Source organism: Eptatretus burgeri, chromosome 8 (assembly GCF_056783735.1).
Source record: "Eptatretus burgeri isolate ZD-2024b chromosome 8, Ebu_testis_v1, whole genome shotgun sequence".
Taxonomy (NCBI): domain Eukaryota; kingdom Metazoa; phylum Chordata; class Myxini; order Myxiniformes; family Myxinidae; genus Eptatretus; species Eptatretus burgeri.
In genome coordinates, this window is record NC_140968.1 from 77,616,759 (window position 1) to 77,636,277 (window position 19,519).

A 19,519-nucleotide genomic window follows, 5' to 3' on the forward strand; every position below is an offset into this window, starting at 1 on the left:
ACTATGATGTTCGCGGATAACATCATGATCTGTAGGGAGAGTAGGGAGCAGGCTGAGGCGAGCCTCGAGAGGTGGAGGTACGCACTGGAGAGAAGGGGAATGATAGTCAGTCGGAGTAAGACGGAGTACATGTGCGTAAATGAGAGGGAGGGTGGTGGTATGGTGCGGTTGCAAGGAGTTGAGGTGGGGAAGGTGGATGGGTTTAAATACTTGGGATCAACTGTCCAAAGTAACGGAGAGTGTGGGAGAGAAGTGAAAAAGAGAGTGCAGGCAGGATGGAGTGGTTGGAGAAGAGTTGCAGGAGTGATTTGTGACAGAAGGGTAGCTGCAAGAGTGAAGGGGAAAGTATATAAGACGGTAGTGAGACCAGCTATGTTGTATGGTTTGGAGGCGGTGGCGCTAACAAAAAGACAGGAAGCAGAGCTGGAGGTGGCAGAGTTAAAGATGCTGCGATTCTCGTTGGGAGTGACGAAGATGGACAGGATAAGGAATGAGTATATTAGAGGGACAGCGCAGGTAGGACGGTTTGGAGACAAAGTGAGAGAGGCGAGATTGAGATGGTTTGGACATGTGCACAGGAGGGAAGCGGAGTATATCGGGAGAAGGATGTTGAAGATGGAGCCGCCAGGCAGGAGGAGAAGAGGAAGGCCAAAGAAGAGGTTCATGGATGCGGTGAGGGTGGACATGCGGGTGGTTGGAGTGTCAATGGAAGATGTGGAGGATAGAGCGAAATGGAGACAGTTGATCCGCTGTGGCGACCCCTAACGGGAGCTAGCCGAAAGAAGAAGAAGAAGATTTGGTTATGTTGCCTTCTGATCCATTCTGTGTTCTCGCTCTTCTCCAACCTTTGACTGTCGGCAAGGAGAATAAAAACCTGCTTCTGTTTGGCGCATCTCAATTTATTCCTCCAACATCCCTCAGCAGCATGCTATCCTTACACTCTCCATCATTGACTACTTTATTGAGCCTAGTCATTGTAGAAAAAATAATAATTCAAAAAAAATTACAAAATAATTTTTTTTTAAAAGTCACCATTGATTATCCCTCGTCTTTTACCCAACATGGACTCCGTATTTGCAAGGGTATCTATCTATCTCCTTCGCGATCACCAACAGAATTTTTGATGCATACAGTGACGGTAATGAAGGTGACAGTGTTGATTACATTTTTGGAATGGAAAATGATAAATAGAGATTATTGCAAAAAAAACCCCAAAACCTTCTTTTAATTATCAATTGTGAACAGTTTTCAACGCTGAAGTAAGTCACCCTAATGCTGACAAATATACACCAAACAAAATGACAATGTGATTTACATAAACCAGTAGTATTCAATGTCATTTGATGTCAAAATATAGAAACTGATTTGCCATATTGTGCAACATACAGTGCCTAGAGAAAGTCTACACCCCCTTTCAAAATTTTCACCTTTTGTTGCTTTACAGCTTGGAATTAAACTACATGAAATCAGACTTTTCCCACCTTTATTTACTCAACGTAACCCACAACTTCCAAGTGACAAACAAATTCTACAAATTTCAGGAAGTTAATTAAAAATACAAAACTAGAATATCTTGGTTGAATAAGTGTCCACTCCCCTGAGTTAATACTTTGTTGAAGAACTTTGACAGCAATTACAGCTGTGAGTCTGTTGGGACAGGTCTCTACTAACTTTGCACACCTTGATTGGGCAATGATTGCCCATTCTTCTGCACAAAACTGTTCAACCTCAGTCAAGTTGCGAAAGGAGCATTGATGGACAGCAATCTTCAAGTCATGCCACAGATCTTCGATTGGATTTAGGTCGGGGCTCTGACTGAGCCACTCAGGGACACTCATCTTTTTGTTCCTTAGCCACAACAGTGTAGCTTTGGCTGTGCACTTCGGGTTGTTGTCATGCTGAATGGTGAACTTCCATCCCAATTTCAGCTTTCTTGCAGAAGGCAGCAGGTTTTCCTCTGGGATTTTTCTGTATTTTGCTCCATCCATTTTCCCTTCTATCCCTGACAAGTGGCCCAGTCCCTGCTGATGAGAAATATCCTCATAACATGATGCTGCCACCACCATGCTTGACAATAGGGATGGTGTTCTTTTGGTGATGTGCTGTGTTGGGCTTGCGTCAAACGTATCATTTTGCATTTAGGACAAAAAGTTCCATCTTGGTTTTGTCAGATCACAAAACTTTTTGTCACACCGCTTGAGAATCTCCAGTGTATTTTTTTCATACCTCAAATGGGACTCAAGGTGGGCTTTTTTGAGTAATGGCTTCCTTCTTGCCACCCTACCATACAGACCAGATGTGGAGTGCTTAGGATATTGTTGTTACATGCATACAGCCAGTCTTTGCTATAAAGGCTTGTAGCTCTTTCAAAGTTGCCATTGGCCTCTTAGTGACCTCTCTGATCAGTCTCCTACTTGCTTGGTCATCCAGTTTGGAGGGACAGCCTCATCTAGGTATGGTCTTGGTGGTACCCTATGCCTTCCACTTCTTAATGATTGTCTTGAATATGCTCCAAGAGATACTCAAGGCATTTGAAATATTTTCATACCCATCCCCTGATCTGTGCCTTTCCACAACTTTATCCCTGTGGTCTTTTGAAAGCTCATTGTTTCTCATGGTTGAGTCTTTGCTGTGAAATGTGCTTTGGGTCATTGTCATGGACATGAAAGTCCCTGTTGTGTTCATCTTGTTTACACTGTGTACCCAACCCCAACCCTCTCCCTTCCACAGATCTCCTCATGTCTCTGTTCCACACTGTTTTTTCCTTCCCTGTCCCACCGTTCTGGTCTACTGCTCCCCTTGTTGCACGTTATGTGTGTTAGTTCTTATACGAGCCGCGGCAGTGCATACAAATGAATAAATAAATAAATAATGCACTACCCTGTAGAGGAAACCTACAGGAACACCCAATTTTATTCTGAAATAATTAGAATCACTACAATTTGACACAAGTGAAGGCTAATTAACTTGGTGTGTGATATTTGAAGGTGATTGGTTACACCTGAGCTAATGTACAATTACTATTGAAGGGGGTGGACACTTATCCAACGAAGATATTCTAGTTTTGTATTTTTAATCAATTTTCTGAAATTTGTAGAATTTGTTTTTCACTTGGAAGTTGAGTTACATTGTGTAAATAAAGGTGGAAAAAGTCTGATTTCATGAAATTTAATTCCAGGCTATAAGGCAACAAAAGGTAAAAATTTCAAGGGGGGGGGGGTGTCGACTTTCCATCGGCACTGTAACATTCCTCCAATATAATAAATGCTGCATTTTTTTAGGTAACAAGTATGCAGAATCTTTTTTTAACATTCTGATATACAAAAAAAATTGCAAACAACTCCCAAACCTCCATACTTATAAACTAGTTTTAACTAGAACGGCACTCGATCAAGCGGATACCTCCGCCAGGCTGAACAGTTTATGTTTTGGATCCCACTCATAGGCCGGATCTGGATCCGCACCTGAACCAAGATCTAATCGGGTTGTTTTTGTCACCTAACCAACTCATCCACATAGTTTTGTCATAACTCGTCCACAACGTTTTGAAATACCATGCTATATATCGTTTTTGGCCACATCTCCCAATGGTGAAGAATCACTGAAGGAATAAAATTATATTTTTGTAGCCGAATCCGGATCTTCACCAAAGTCGAATCAATTCATCGTTGTCACACATTGAGCCTGTCCACTAAGTTCCGTCTGAATCCGTCAATCACCTTTTGAGATATCAGGTTAAATATCATTCTTAGCCCTATCATGCAATCTCAATGGTGAATCTGGATATTGGATCTGGATTTAAAACTTTAATATTTAAAAAAAAAAAATTTTTATTAAAAAATAAAAATAAAAAAAACCACTTTAAAAAAATATTGGATCTGGATCTGGATCTTCAACAAAATCGAATCAATTTGGCCTTGTCACACACCAATCCTGTGCACGAAGTTTCGTCTGAATCTGTCCACAACTTTTTGACATATTGTGCTATGTATGTATATATATATATATATATATATATATATATATATATATATATATATATATATATATATATATATATATATATATATATATATATATATATATATATATGAATATATATATATATATATAAATATAAATATATATATATATATATATATATATACATATATAAATATCGATATCGTTTTTGGCCCTATATGTCAATGGTGAAGAATGACTTTGAAAAATTCATGTATCTGGATCCGGATCTTCACCAAAATCTAATTAATTCAACCTTGTCATACACCCAAACTGTCAACCAAATTTCGTCCGAATCCATCAGCAACTTTTTGAGATATCCTGCTCACACAAATAAATAGGCAGACAGACAAGGGTGAAAACATAACCTCGGTCCACCTTCGGTGGCAGAGATAATACGAGTAAAAGGAAAAAAAGAATCAATTAAATTCAGAGGTAAGATAAATTGATTCCCACAGGCAACAGCATTAACAACAGCCACAACAACTGTAGCAGCAGCAGCAACAGAGACTTATCTCCCAGTTGTCATACCCATTCCGGTGGGGTGAATCCGTCCACAGGCTGCCCCAACATGGGGGTCTCGCCTTAGGCAATCCACGAGCATGGAGACTGCCGATGGCTGGAAGTCTGTGTCTCCATCCAAAGCCAAAATGTATGTGTGCTTGAGGAGATAGGAAGAGAGAGACCTCAGTGATAAACTCACAGAGATATATGATCAAGACAAATAAATAAATTATTATTTTGTTATGGTTGGCCTTCATTTGGTGAAAATGGCTATTCACATATCACACTCGAACGTCTGGGTGTGATAATTTGTTCAGTGTACAAGCAGCTTCCTGGACAGAAACAGCATTATGAGATAGCAAACAATGTAACCTGGTGTCAAGGGACATCTAAAAAGATCACACCACGAGCCACCAGCAGTTTATGCAAGAATTAGTAATGTGTTGGGTGCAGGCAATAACTCGTCTACTCTTTGTGAAAGACACTGTGGGGTCTTGAACACCACATACTGATGTGAGCAGACGGAACACCCAGATGAAGGTCCATTGGAGGAATGGTGTACCTTGCGATGCAACACCCTTCTTGTAAAACACTCTCCAACGGTTTACACTCGAGATCAGAGAGCTCAAAAGGCAAGTGGCACCTCCACGACTTTCTTTCGGAATAAATTAATGATTGGAGACTTAACAAAGACTTATTTGTTAATGATGATTTGTAAGAATTTCCAATACACACAATGGTTTTGTTTTCCTTATTAGAATTGACTGCACTGCTCTATGCTAAAACCACCAATTAGGTTGATGTTGCCAGGGTAAGACTGCTCCCAACTATGGTATTGATGGATAAAGAGATGAAAATCAATGACTTCATGTGGCAAATTCTAGAGTGATTGGGTTCATTTTGAAAATCTATGCATGAATATTATACTGACCAACCCCTTAATATGAGGAAATGGTCGGTAAACGAGTAGTAGTTGTATGTATGTATGTATGTATGTATGTACGTATGTATGTATATTGCTAGTGTATAATATTATGATTGAATCGATGATAAAAATTGTTTTACATTTCAGAAGGACTTTTCACGTCACATCCAGTTCATGTGTATTAATTTTTGATGATGCAAGATTTAAACACAAAGCACCACCAAATGTTCAGCTCATCCTGCATTTGCCTCAAAAATACAGTGGCACTTGAATCACGTGTTAATCAGGGGGCTACTTTCAATCATTTTGTGGAAACATGAGACCAAACATTAAGTGCAGTGGGTGTCATAATGTGACTTTAACTTCGTCTTACCTCTCTTTTATTTTTCCTTGCTTCCTTATTGATGATCATGGTTGATTTCCACCCCAGTAGGTAGTACAAGTACATCACCTGATGGGGGCATGTGAATATCAGAACCTTATTAATACATGATTCTTCAATCAATAAGTTTTCAGTCTTCAATTTTGGAAATACAGGTTGTCTGAAACAACATTTTAATTGTTTTTTGTCTACATAGTTGGGGATCGTGGAAGAGCTAGTATGAGTGCACTGAATGAATCAGGACACAACAGGACAAAAGGAACAGCAGAGAGAGAGAGAGAGAGAGAGAGAGAGAGAGAGAGAGAGAGAGAGAGAGAGAGAGAGAGAGAGAGAGAGAGAGAGAGAGAGAGAGAGAGAGAGAGGAGGGAAACACCAGCAAAGCTGAAGGCTAAGACAGAGGGAGGGGAACAAACAATTGGTGTGGGGAAGAATGGGGGTAACAGAGGATGCATTTGGTGGAGAAGATGGATACAGAAGAAAACTTTCAGAAGGAAAAGCTGGAAATTTGGAAGGAGCCATTGGGTTGGGGGATGGGGGTGGGGGTTAACGAGGGTAGAAGAGTCCATGGTTTTGGAATGGGGATGATGTGAGGTGGTGGTTAACAGCTGTTTTGAAGATATGGAGGGAGGAATGAGATTAAAGAGGATGTGGAAGTTGATTCCACAGGTGGGACAAAAAGAGGAACAAATGAGTGGAGGTGAGCAGCGATCCTGGATTTAGGTAGTTTCACCAGAAGGGGTTGATGGTGGACCGTGTGTGCCCTGAAAAACCTGGGTGGGGGGGGCACGGAAAGAGCAGAGGGTGCGAGACCAGAAAGGAGGTAGTAGAGACAGAGAGACCACCTATCTGTCTGCGATGGCAAAGTGATAGGCCCATCGACTCAGCTTCATTGTGGCAGATTCCAATAATCTTGAAGGCCTTGGTTTCCACAGCATCAAGCTGAGAAAGATGTGTGGCAGGGGATACATGCCAGAGGGTAGAGCAGTACTCCATCAAGTTGTAGATGTAAACCTTGTATGTGGATAGGAGTTGAGTTGTGCCAATGAACAGCTATGTACGACGGAGGATGTCCAGTCGGTGGCTGGCTTTGGAGGCCAACCTTGAAATGTGGATTGCCTAAAAAAGATCATGGCTGATAGTGAAACCTGGAAGTTTCAATGACTGAACTTCCTCAAGAGGATTGTTAAGAAAGTAGATAGGAGGGTTTGCCAGATGGTCCTTTCTTAGAGAGAGATAGTGAGAGTCTGAAATTTGTCAGGATTGAAAGACATATTCCAAGTGCTTGACCAGCTTGTGATTTATTCAAGGTCTGAAGAGAGGGAAAAGGCTACAGATTACCTGTCTTAAGGATGAGGGATATCACGGCAAAGGGTGGAGTCATAAGCAAATTGATAAAGAGGATTTTCAGAGTCAGAGAGATCATTGATGAAGATCGGGAGTAGGACTGCGCCCAGAACACTGCCTTGGAGCACTCCAGCCTTGACAGAGAGAGGAGGTGAAAGGATTCCATTGAGAGACACACATTGGCTACGAGAGTAGAGGAAGGAGGAAGTCAGTGAGCCCTGTGTGAAGTTTACCTTGGATGCCATAGACAGAGGTGGAGAGGAAGGCAAGATGCCAGACTGTATCAAAAGCATGAGATATGTTCAGAGAGACAGTCCTGATTTCATGTCTGACATTGAGGGTGTCCATCCATTGTTAGGTGAGTTGAAGAAGCATGTCCAAGGTGGAGTGACCAGGTCTGATATCAAATTGGTGGTCTGAGATGAGATTGTCAGAGAAAAGGAAGGATTTCACGTCGACCACAATGATGGATTCCAAGACATTGCTGATGATTGGAAGTAAGCTGATCAGTCTGTGGTTAAGCGGATGAGATATTGCACCTTTTTATGTAATTCAGTGATGTTGGCTGATCTCCAAGCAGATGGAAGATGACCTAAAGGGTGAAAATGGCAGAGAGAGAGGATGTGCAAGAGCAGCAGAGCAGGTTTTTAGGACAGGTGAGCTGATGCCGTCCGGGTCAGTAGCAGAGTCGAGGGCTCAAAGAACCTTCTCCACCCACACAGGTGCAAAAAGACAGTTCATGAGCATTTGGGTATGACAGAAAAGGATAGGTAGTGAGAGTGAGGGGTTGGGGACACAATATTTGAAAGCAAACACAGGATTGAGGCATTCGGCCTTCTCACGAGCGGAGTTGGCAGTGATGCCATTTGAAGGGAAGGTATGGAGGAGGAGCATATTTTAGACACAGACTCAACAAGGCACCACCAGGTTTTAGGAGGGAGACAAGATTGAAAGTTTATTCTTGAGGTTGGACGGATGTTGTTTTCTGGCTCTCCCGAGAGTGGACAGATTTTTCTGGAATGTGGATTTTCTGGAATGCACTATTTCCTTTGGTCGGATTAGCCTTCCAGGAAGAGAAGGCAAGTTGTTTCTGAGCAAGTGCCTCACCATAGGATTCAACGTACCATGGGTGGAAAGAAAGGTAGGATAATTGAAGATGAGGTGGGATGAATCTGTACATTAAAGAGTGTAGGTTTCTGTGGAAGAATTCCCAAGCTGAGTTAACATCAGGGGCAATGGATATGGGAAAACATCAGGGGCAGCCAGTCCTGAAAAGAGATGGCTGCTTGCATTGCAATCCCTGTCGATCTGCTTGAGTGAATTGCCAGACTCACCGGCATTGATGCAGCTCTGTGAGAATAGCCAGAGAGATGTTGACTTTCAAAAGCATATGATCAGAAGAACCATCTGGAACAGAGGAAGACCAGGAGACATTTGTGTGAAAGTTAGTAATCACCAAGTCCAGAAGGGAGGATTTGCCATTGGGAGAAATATAGGTTGGAAAGTTACAGATTTAGTCAGTCCCATGGAGTTCCAAAAGTCCTTTGCTGAAGTTCCATGGCTGGTGAGAGAGGTTCTAACACCCAGCCAATTTGCATGGTGACAATTGAAATCATGACATTTTGAGGAAGGGAGAGTTGGATGAGTGGTTAAAAGTTTGTCCACGTAGGCCGAGAGAGATGTAGATGGAATCACCACTGTTTGGAGGAAGGTATAACACACAGCCAAACAAGAAGTGGGAGTGGAGGGGAAGTTGCAGCCAAAGGTACTCCTGGGGGTGGTAAGTGTAGAATCAGCACAGGAACAGTAAAATATTGAGTTATTGATATAAAGTGCAACTCCACCACCAGGACATGGTTTGGGCCTATCAAATTGGAGGACACAATAACTGGAAAGACACACATAAGGAGTCAGGGACATCTTGTGGGAGGAAGGATTCTGTGAAACAGATGATGTCTGGTTTATCGGCAGCGGCTTGGATTGAGGTAGCTGTCAGGTTTGAGCGAAGACCTCGGTTGTTTGAGGTGCACAGTGTTAGAGTTTGAGGGAGGAGGCATTGGGATGGTGCAGGATGGGGAGAGGGCTTTGCAGGGGCAAGGTGAGGCATGAGGGGGGGGGGTTGGGGGGAAGATTTGAATGTGTGGAGTGCGGGGGAAGGTTTGAGTGAAATAACCATTATCACGATTGGAAATAACCAGTCTCTCTCACACACACACACACACACACACACACACACACACACACACACACACACACACACACACACACACACACACACACACACACACACACACACACACACACACACACACACACACACACACACACACACACACACACACACACACCATCTTCATCATCATCATCATCATCATCATCACCATCATTGGTATCTTGTCATATCTATGAAAACTCGATATTTCAAACATTCATAATTTACATACATAACTAGAGAGTTCATAGAAAATGACCCCCCATGCACTGTTAAAGTACTGTATATGCTTCAATTTTAATAAAATGATATTAAAGATCGTTTAAAAAAATTCCAGAAGTTTAGTGCCATTTAAGCACCCTTATATACTACACTATATGCCACCTTATTTAACATGTCCAAATACTGAAAAACTGGAGGTTCTTGAAAATGACAATTAGGCAATTTGTGTTCTACAGTGTTCAAGTATATAATTCAATTTAAATAAAATAAGATTGTATAAAAGTCACATAAATAAATTACTCCTGGATTTTACCGCCATTTTTGCAGTGTCTATTACACCACCCTGATCAAACACGTTACAGTAGTTAGACCACGTTTCATTATGTTTGTAACATATCCTGATACTGTGTGGACTGTGTATGCTTCCATGCTGATGAACCTCCGGTAGCTTGTACATGGTGCTGCATTTGAGCCTTGGGAGTAATTGCTGAAATCTATCTGTTTGGGTTCTTCCCGACATCTTTGTTCTTTGTTCCTTTCACACTTCTTTCAAATTAAATTACTTATTTATTTATTTATTTTCACAATTCTCTTTATTCACTTTTATTCATGCTTTTTCTTCTCTTTCATCTCTCTTACTCTATATCTCTCTTTCATTATCTATCTCTCTAAGAAGTGAATTCTTGCAGAAATTTTTCTGTTAGGCTCACTTGGCTGCACTTGGAAGGGTTTGAGGGTAGTGGGGTCGCGGCTGAAACCAAATCCTATCCAGGTTCCTCCTTCAGGTTTCTTCGTGGTCTTCCGTTTCATTATTCCAGTCTGTTGTATGTGTCCTTAATGACATCATTAAATGGAGTAAGTTTCCTGTTTGGAATGTTTTTCAATTTTGTTTGACTGCCAGACAAGTAAAAAAGTATCTCACTCCTCTATGCACACGTGTGATCGGACCAAATTCAGAAACAAAGTACTATTAAGCAGGAAGCCTGGTGTGAAAGCACATTGTCTCAGATCTCTGAATGGCACGCCCGCTCCTTCTTTCCCCCTCAGTCGTGTCAAAAAGGCAGCCTTACGCAGTAATGTATCCCATTTCTCAAAGTCGCAATATTCGCTCGCTTACGCTCACTCATGTTTCTCCTTTTCAAATTGGAACACATCACTGTGTCAAACACCTCCCCTTTGACACTACTCCCCCCTGCCGGGGGCTGGGCTTCGCCTCCCTTTCATATGATCATTTCCTTAATCAAATTGAGTAGTCATATAGAGATCCTATAAATATTTGTTTTATTTTCATAAATTACTTAATTTATTCATCAATTAAAAATAATGCAGCGGTCGCCCGTTAAAACCCCCAACCCCATTTAAAAAAAAATTAATACTTATACTTTAAACCCATAAGATAGTCTATTTATTGCATCACTCATATATCTTTTATCATCAAATGCTGTTAGAGCTTTCTTACTTACAGCCTGAGAATATTTTGTGTTTATAATTCCTAATAAGATTCATCTCTCCATAAACATCCTTTCTCTTCAATATACATTCAAGGTAATAGTAAAAGTTCATGGTCTCTTTTAATACACTCTTCTTTAGACCTTTAGAAATGAGCCATCGGAATCGTGGCTTTCCTTCCAGAACACCAAAATTCCGCGTGCAAGTGGTTTGGTTCAGTTTAACGTGTTGACATCTTCTTTTAAGGTATGATACATTTAGTGGTTTCTTTGAGTTAAGTCTTCTATTCAACATCTCTTTTGTTTTACGATTAGGAGTATATTCACTGATATACCAACTCATTTCATCAATAACAAATTTATTCTGAGCACCAAAAGCAATAGCCACACTAAAAAGCAATCTATTTTCATTATCATTCATTTGCAGTTGAAATCTAATTTTAAGTCCATACAGAACTTTATCAAAATCACAAAATCAAAATATACCTTTAAGAGGAACTGCCATCGTAAAACTATTAACTGCTTTTGCATCATCATTATACATTGCCTTTCTTTAACTATAACCAGGGTCTGTGTTTGTTCCCATTGCCACATCAATTGATAGCTTCCTTAAATCTCCTGTCTTTGAAGAGCTTGTTAGATTTGAATTAGAAGAACAACAACAAGGTAGTGGGTTCAACCTTGGGAATGTTTCATATATCGATCTTAATATTCTTAAATCCACTCTGCTAAAGGCTTCTTCTTCTTATATTGATTTACCTAAGGATATAAATAATAAAAAGGCAAAAATTAAGATTAAAAATACTGATAATAAATGCTTTCTCTGGAGTATCTGAGCACATCTTTATCCACAGGATAGGGACTGTGAAAGAGTTTCAAAGTAGAAGATATATGAGAATAAATTAGAAAGTGGGGATGTAGGCATCACTAGAGGATAATCCATAAGCTTAAAAGATATAACAAAATTTGAGAATATGAATAACCTATCAATAAATGTTTATGGTTTAACTGATAAAAACAGTCCAAATTCTAAGAGTTAGTCATACCATATCCAATGGTAATTGGTCAAATGACCACCATGTAGATCTCCTTTATTTCACCAATAAAGAAACCACTCATTATGCTTTATCAAAAACTTTTCTAGATTGGTAAGTAGTCAAGTTTATAAATCAAAGCATTAATCATATCCTTGTAAGGAATGTCGAAATATCTTTTGATCTCACAAAGACTTGATAAACATTTGAATATTTTTGTTCTAATCATAAAGCAGCAGTTGTTGAGATGCCAGGACCAGGAGAGAAAGTTGTATTTAATGAAACAAATAAATGTATAAAACACCCATTTGTAATATATGCTGATTTTGAGAGCATCTTGGAAAAGACTGATGATATTAAAAAAAAAAATCAAAAGCATATCCCTTGTGGGTTTTGTTATTCCATGAAATCATCTGAAGGAAGTAAATATGACAAGTTGGAGTTGTTTCGAGGACCTGATGCTGCTGATGAATTTGTCAAAAGGATTGAGGGTGATTGTATTAAGCAAACTGAAATTATGTCAAGAACAAATAAACCTCTTGACCTATCTCCTAATGAAGAGAAAGAATTTGAAGAAGCAAGGATTTGTCATATTTGCTCAGAGGCTTTGATAAAAACTGATAAAAGGGTTAGAGATCATTTCCATATCATGGGGAAATATAGAGGAGCAGCTCATAATAATTGTAATCTTAATTATAGAATCCCTACATTCATACCTGTATTTCTTCATAATAATTGTCATTATGATACATATCTCTTTATAAAAAGAACTAAGTAAGACTCCTGGAAAAATAATAGCAATTCCTAATACAGATCAAAATTACATCTCATTTACAAAACAGATTTATAAAATTACATCTCATTTACAAAACAGATTTATACTTGTGAAATGGGTGTAAATACAAATATTACATTTCTTGACTCATAAATTTATGACAAGCCCTCTAAGTTCTTTGGTTTCAAACATCTCCTCTTTACCTATACCTTCTAGTCAATTTAGGACTGAAGCTGACTTGGGTAAAGACATTTCTCTTCTTACTAAAAAGGGCATTTACCCATATGATTATATGGATTCCTTTGAAAGATTTAAAGAAACAAGACTTCCTCCTCAAAGGCGTTTTTATAACAAGTTAAGAAGATTTCATATTACAGGTGAAGAATATGAAAGAGCAAAAAAAGTTTGGAAAGAGTTTGAGATAAAGAATATGGGTGAATATCATGCCCTTTATTTAATAACTGATGTTTTATTACTTGCTGATGTGTTTGAGAAATTTAGAGAAGTTTGTTACAATAAAAATTCCTATGGACTTGATCTTGTCCATTATTATACATCTCCTGGACGAGCCTGGAGTGCAATGTTAAAAATGACAAAACAACCCCTTGATCTTCAGTGATGTAGATATGCTCTTGATGATTGAGAAGGCTAAAAGAGGATGAATTTCACAAGTTTCTTCAAAGAGATATGCTAAGGCAAATAATAAATATCTTCCAGACTTCTCACCTTATAAGCCAACATGTTACTTAATGTACTTTGATGCTAATAACTTTTATGGCTGGGCAATGTCTGAATCTCAACCATATGGTAATTTTAAATGGGTGAAATAATACAAGTACAAATCTATTTTAGATGAGATAATCTCCACAAGTCAAGAAGATTTAGATAAATGGGATTATGGGTATTATTTTGAAGTAGATTTAAACTATCCTAGAAAAGTTAATAACAAACATAAAGACCTTCCTTATGGAGATCCCCAATTAAGAGCCATTCAGTGGTTATCAACAGCATTTCTTCAGTTCTTCAAATGAGTTTAAATATATTCCTACAACTAAATTACTAACAACATTGTTTGATAAAGAGAAGTATGTTTTACATCAAAGAAATCTAAAGCAATTTATAGAAGCAGGACTACAAGTTAAAAAGGTACATAGGGCACTAAAGTTTAGTCAAAGTCATTGGTTAGGTAAATATATTGATTATAATAGGAGGATGAGAACAAAGGCTGTCAATGATTTTGAGGACTTTCACATGTTGATGAATAATTCTGAATTTGGTAAAACAATGGAAAATATAAGGAATAGATAAAATGTAAGACTTGCTACAACTTGTGAGCAGGCAGAGAAGTTGATAAATAAACCAAGCTTTTAAAGAGTAGAAATATTTACAGATAATTTTTGTGCTGTTCATTTGAATAAAGAGAGTATAAAGATGGATAAACCAATTTATGTGGGAACATCTGTTTTAGATCTTTCAAAGTATTTAAAGTATGAATACTTTTATAATCATCTAAAGAAAAGATATGGTGAGAATATTGTATTACTATATATGGATACGGATAGCTTCATCCTGGAGATAACTACAGATGATGTTTATAAGAATATGAAAGAAGATGAAGATATGATACAAGTAATAATGATCCTAATAACCCGCTCTTTTTGAATAAGAATAAAAAGGTTATTGGTGAATTTAAAGATGAATTAGGTGAAAAGATACTAAGTGAATTTGTAGGTGTCAGATCAAAGGCATATGCTTATAAATACTTAGCGAGAGGGTTAAATGAATTCAAATGTGAAAATAAACTCTAAGGTCTAAAGAAGAGTGTATTAAAAGAGCACGAACTTTCAACATTACCTTCAATGTATATGAAAGAGAAAGGATTTTTATGGAGAGATGAATCTTATTAGAAATTATAAACATTAAATATTCACAGAGACTGCAAGTAAAAAAGCTCCAACAGCATTTGATGATAAAGGATATCGTCACGAGTGATGGAATAAATACATTACCTTATGGGTTTAAAGTGTAAGTATTGATAAAAAATGGGGTTGGGGGTTTTAACGGGTTACCACTGCATTATTTTTAAATGATGAATAAATTAAGTTATTTCTGATAATAAAACACAAATATTTATAGGATCTCTATATGACAAACTCAATTTGATTAAGGAAATGATCATATGAAAGGGAGGCGAAGCCCAGCCCCCGGCAGCGGGGAGTAGTGTCAAAGGGGAGGCGTTTGACGCAGTAATGTGTTCCAGTTTGAAAAGGAGAAATATGAGTGAGCGTAAGTGAGCAAATTTTGTGACTGAGAAATGGGACACATTAATGCATCAATGCCTCCCTTTTGACACTACTCCCCTCACTACTATCTCTTCCCAACCTCTTTTTCTTACCTCCTCTTAATTTCCTCACCCCGTCTTTTCCCAATTTCTTTGCCCATTACCATACTTTTCTCAACCTTCATTTTACTTTTCCCTTTGCATGCACTATATACGATAGATGCTTGAAAAGTCAAATTGTGTCGTTTTGAGGAGGAAGTTTGAATCATATGTCAGGTCAATTCATATGTAGCCAAGTCATCAGCTGAGTCAAAGAAAATGGTAAAACCGTCTGTCAATGCATAAAGCATCTGAAGTGCCTTTAGTCTGAATCTCACCTGTGACCAGCGTTTCCTGTGCCGAATGAGATCCTTGTCCTTTAGGTGCACATACAGCTTGTTTTTGCAAGGCATCTGGAATACCAGCCGTGCTCCATACTTGGTTTTCATAAACTTTCCACGATATCTGATAGGTTTATTTTCCCTCTCAAATTCTGGAGTGCCAATGCTGTTCCAGTATTCTTCCTCTTTTCGCCGATGAAATATTCTGCAGTCAACAATAGATTTCCATTAGCATGACTAACATATTTTATTCTTTTTTTAAAACAATACAATACTAATTTTGCTTGAAATCGGTACAGTGACTCAAAAAAAAAAATTCCTGCAACTGAATGTTTGCACATGACCAAGTAGTAATATAAATATGCTGACATTTAAGTTTAAAATATATTCATAAAACATTCCTTATTACTTTATTTGACAGTTCTCATTGGTATTATAAAGTTTTCAAATCTGACCATCCATGATGCCAGGAAGCCGAACTGAAAATGAACTCCACAACAATAATTCAAAATATATGCACACAGCACACATTGATTTGCGATAAATAAATAAATAAATAAATAATGATTCAAAGAAGAAAATATAAAAGTATCGTTTTAAAATTTTCACCTCAATAAAACAAAGCACAAGAATACAATTTTAGTAACAAAGTGTGTTAATCAAATTGGTTTCTTCAATTGCACTTTACATTAAGTTAAGAATCTCAAAGCGATTTGATGCAAGAAAAACACGATAACAAAAATGCACAAAATAAGTGAAAAAGATAACATTTTTGAAAGGAAAGTAAAATTAGAAAAATGATATTTACAAAATGCAATTGTAAAAAGATGGAGTTTTAAGAGGGTTTTAAAAAGTGTAAGCTGTGTGAATTGAAGCAGCTGTGTGAATCTCAAAAGGCAACAATTTCCAAAGTTTCGGAACATATCAACTGAAAGCATGATCCCTAAAATGTCTCCATCATTGTGCGAGGGATTCACAAGAAACTCCTGCTGTTAGAACGTAGTATTCTCACTGGGATGCAAGGTTTGGGTAAAACGGAAATATAGGCAGAAGTAATCATATTTTTAACTTCAAAATTATATGAACAATATTTTGATAACAATGCAATGACGCACTGGAAGTCTTAAGGATTGGTTGGAGTGATACGATTGTGATACGACTTAGAGCTGATGACAAGCCTGGCTGGCACATTTTGCACAAATTGTAAGTGCTTGCGAGAAGAGAAGGTAAGCCTGCTAAGAGCGAATTATAGTCACCCAAGTGTGAATTGATGAGAACACAAATCAGGGTTTCAGTTAAGATGGGTGTATTCGAGCGATATTATTGAGATCAAGAAAGGAAATAGATTTACAGTTTTTCACAATATGTGGAATAAAGAAGTGTCAAACCAATGGTAACACCAATATTAAGAACGAGCAAATACCACCCGCCGCTTCGCTGACAGGAACACTGAGATGGGGGGGGGGAAGAAGGGTGAGATAGAGAGGGGTAGGGGAGTGAGAGTGGGGAGCGCGCAGAGGTGGAGGGGAAAGGAGAGAGGAGGGAGGGGGAGCGAGGAGGGTGGGGGAAGGGAAGACAGTGTGAGGTGAGATGAAGGGAAGGCAGACGCATGGTGGAACGTTAATTAAGGTTCTGACCGTCTCATCAAAATGGGGCTGCATCGAATAACAGTGAAGAATGAAACAAAACAATGTCTGAAATCCATTTTCTACAGCTCATACTATAAACACGGTCCGGAGACAAACTCCCGTCAGGAGCAAACTCCTGTCCGGACAACTCCGGAGATAAACTCCCAACCAGACATAAATACTGCCTGGACGCATCCGGAGCCAAGCTGTCTGGAGACAAACACCACTCATACACGTCTGGAGACAAGCACCACCTGGCTGTGTCCAGAGACAAACACCACTCAGACGCGTCCGGAGACAAACACCACCCAGATGCGTCCGGAGACAAACACCACCCAGACGCGTTCGGAAATAAACACCACCCGGAGGCGTCCAGAGACAAACCCCACCTGGACGCGTCCAGAGCCAAGCTGGCCAAAGACAAACACTGCCCAGACACGTCTGGAGACAAACTCCCATCCTGAAATAAACACCGCCAGGACACGTCCAGAGACACAGAGAGAGCGAGAGAGGGAGATAGAGAGAGAGGGGAGGGACAGTGAGAGGAGATGCGTGAGGTGGGTACTGCACTGTATTGGGAAGGGGTCCAGCAAGGATGGGACAAATAAAGAGAGAGAAAGAGAGGTGGGGGTAGGGGAGTTAGCAGAAAGAGTATTTTATGCTCTATGAACAACACAAATGTGCGCGTGCGCGCGCGCACACACACACACACACACACACACACACACACACACACACACACACACACACACACACACACACACACACACACACACACACACACACACACACACGCTTGGCTGATATTGGCAATTTTTCAGGAATCGACAGGTTGGAGTCAGTGTGATTACCAACTGCAGAGTACTTCCTGTATACAACTCAGAAACCTTGAGTATCTTTCACCGAAAAACAATGTTGCATTTATGTAGACGCTTCAGGGATATGTTCATAAACATTATTCTTTATAAACTGCGTGTGATTGGTGGGAAAAAAATTGGCATGGTAATTTAGAAAACACATTAATACGACAAACGGTTCGGAAATCGGGTGTTATTTCACAACTCGCTCAGGGTGATGGAGCACAAACCATTCGCTCAGGGTGACGGAGCACTAGCTCAGGGTGACGGAGCATGAACCACTCTCTCAGGGTCACGGAGCATGAACCACTCACTCAGGGTGATGGAGCACAAACCAATCGCTCTGAATGATGTGGCGCAGTAAAAGTGTACGCAGAGAGTGAATGACTCGCTCAGAACGACGTAGCGCGGTACCACTGTCGACTATGGGTGCTCGGCAAGTGGCTTAAGCACTCTTGCAAGCACTCCAATTAAATGGTTGATAAGGAACGGTTGGCCAGGCTGTTGCTGCATACCATAAAGGATCCCTTTAACTTTAAAGCCAGTCTTCACCGTGCATGCAGCAATTAATGAAATAAAATGACTTCATCCAGAAAATAGTTGCAGCTTAATGCAGAACCCTGGAGACATCGCAAAGTTAAATCCCCCATGAAATAAACATTGCAGAAAATTTGCCATTTTGCCTGCTAGTCTGTGCATGGTTAAGAAAGCCAAAAAACATGGCAGCTTCAGACCCCAGCAATGTCACCCAGGAAACGCCATAAGACCCAGAGAGTGATATGGCTGTGGATCACCTGTTGAAGGATATAATTAAATAATGTCGTTAATTATCTTCAAAAGGGGTGTTTTAATTCATCCAAACACCCAACTTTCACTCTTGCACTTCCTATGAGTTTTCTTTGTATGCATGCAAAGTTTCAGGCTGCTAAGTTTTGTAGTTTTGGAGGAAACACCCACACTGACACACACACACACACACACACACACACACACACACACACACACACACACACACACACACACACACACACACACACACACACACACACACACACAGACACAGACACAGAGACAGCCTTATATTAGTATAGACAACAAAGGAATTAGGAAGTGATTGCCAAGGTTCATCATCTGTGGTTTCAGCTTTTTCAGAACAAAGAAGGGGCCAATGATAAGCATATCAGTCTTGGCAGCATTAAGTTTGAGAAAATTCCTGGAAATCCACCTTTGAAGTTCAAGCAATTCAGAAATCAGAGAGAGTTTGAAAGAGAGCAAATGATCTGATTCAATCAAATCCTTACCCATATACTTCGATGATAACCTTCACCAGAAGTTGTACATACTCGTTGATGTGCTTGACGCCATTGGTTTTGCTGAAGGCATCATCAAAAAAGATGTGTGCCTCGATGTTGTAAGGCTCTCGGTGATATTTATCTTGCCTCATTTGTTGAACCTCCCTGAACCTGTAAAAGAGTTTTAATGTTTGAAGCTCGTTCTGAGTTTAAATAGACAATCTGTAAATAAT

At 39.4% G+C, this 19,519-nt stretch overlaps 1 protein-coding gene across 1 annotated transcript in view; it reads right to left on the reverse strand.

Annotated features, from left to right (window-relative positions):
- LOC147022102 (chitin synthase chs-1-like) overlaps positions 1-19,519 on the reverse strand; it is a 181,654-nt gene that overhangs the window by 60,316 nt on the left and 101,819 nt on the right. Inside the window, exons 13-16 of the mRNA XM_085892696.1 lie at positions 19,296-19,457; positions 15,507-15,714; positions 5,805-5,882; positions 4,534-4,663 (exon numbers count right to left, since the gene is read on the reverse strand). Of these exons, the coding sequence (XP_085748822.1) occupies positions 4,534-4,663; positions 5,805-5,882; positions 15,507-15,714; positions 19,296-19,457 (578 nt within the window). The remainder of the gene's footprint in view (positions 1-4,533; positions 4,664-5,804; positions 5,883-15,506; positions 15,715-19,295; positions 19,458-19,519) is intronic.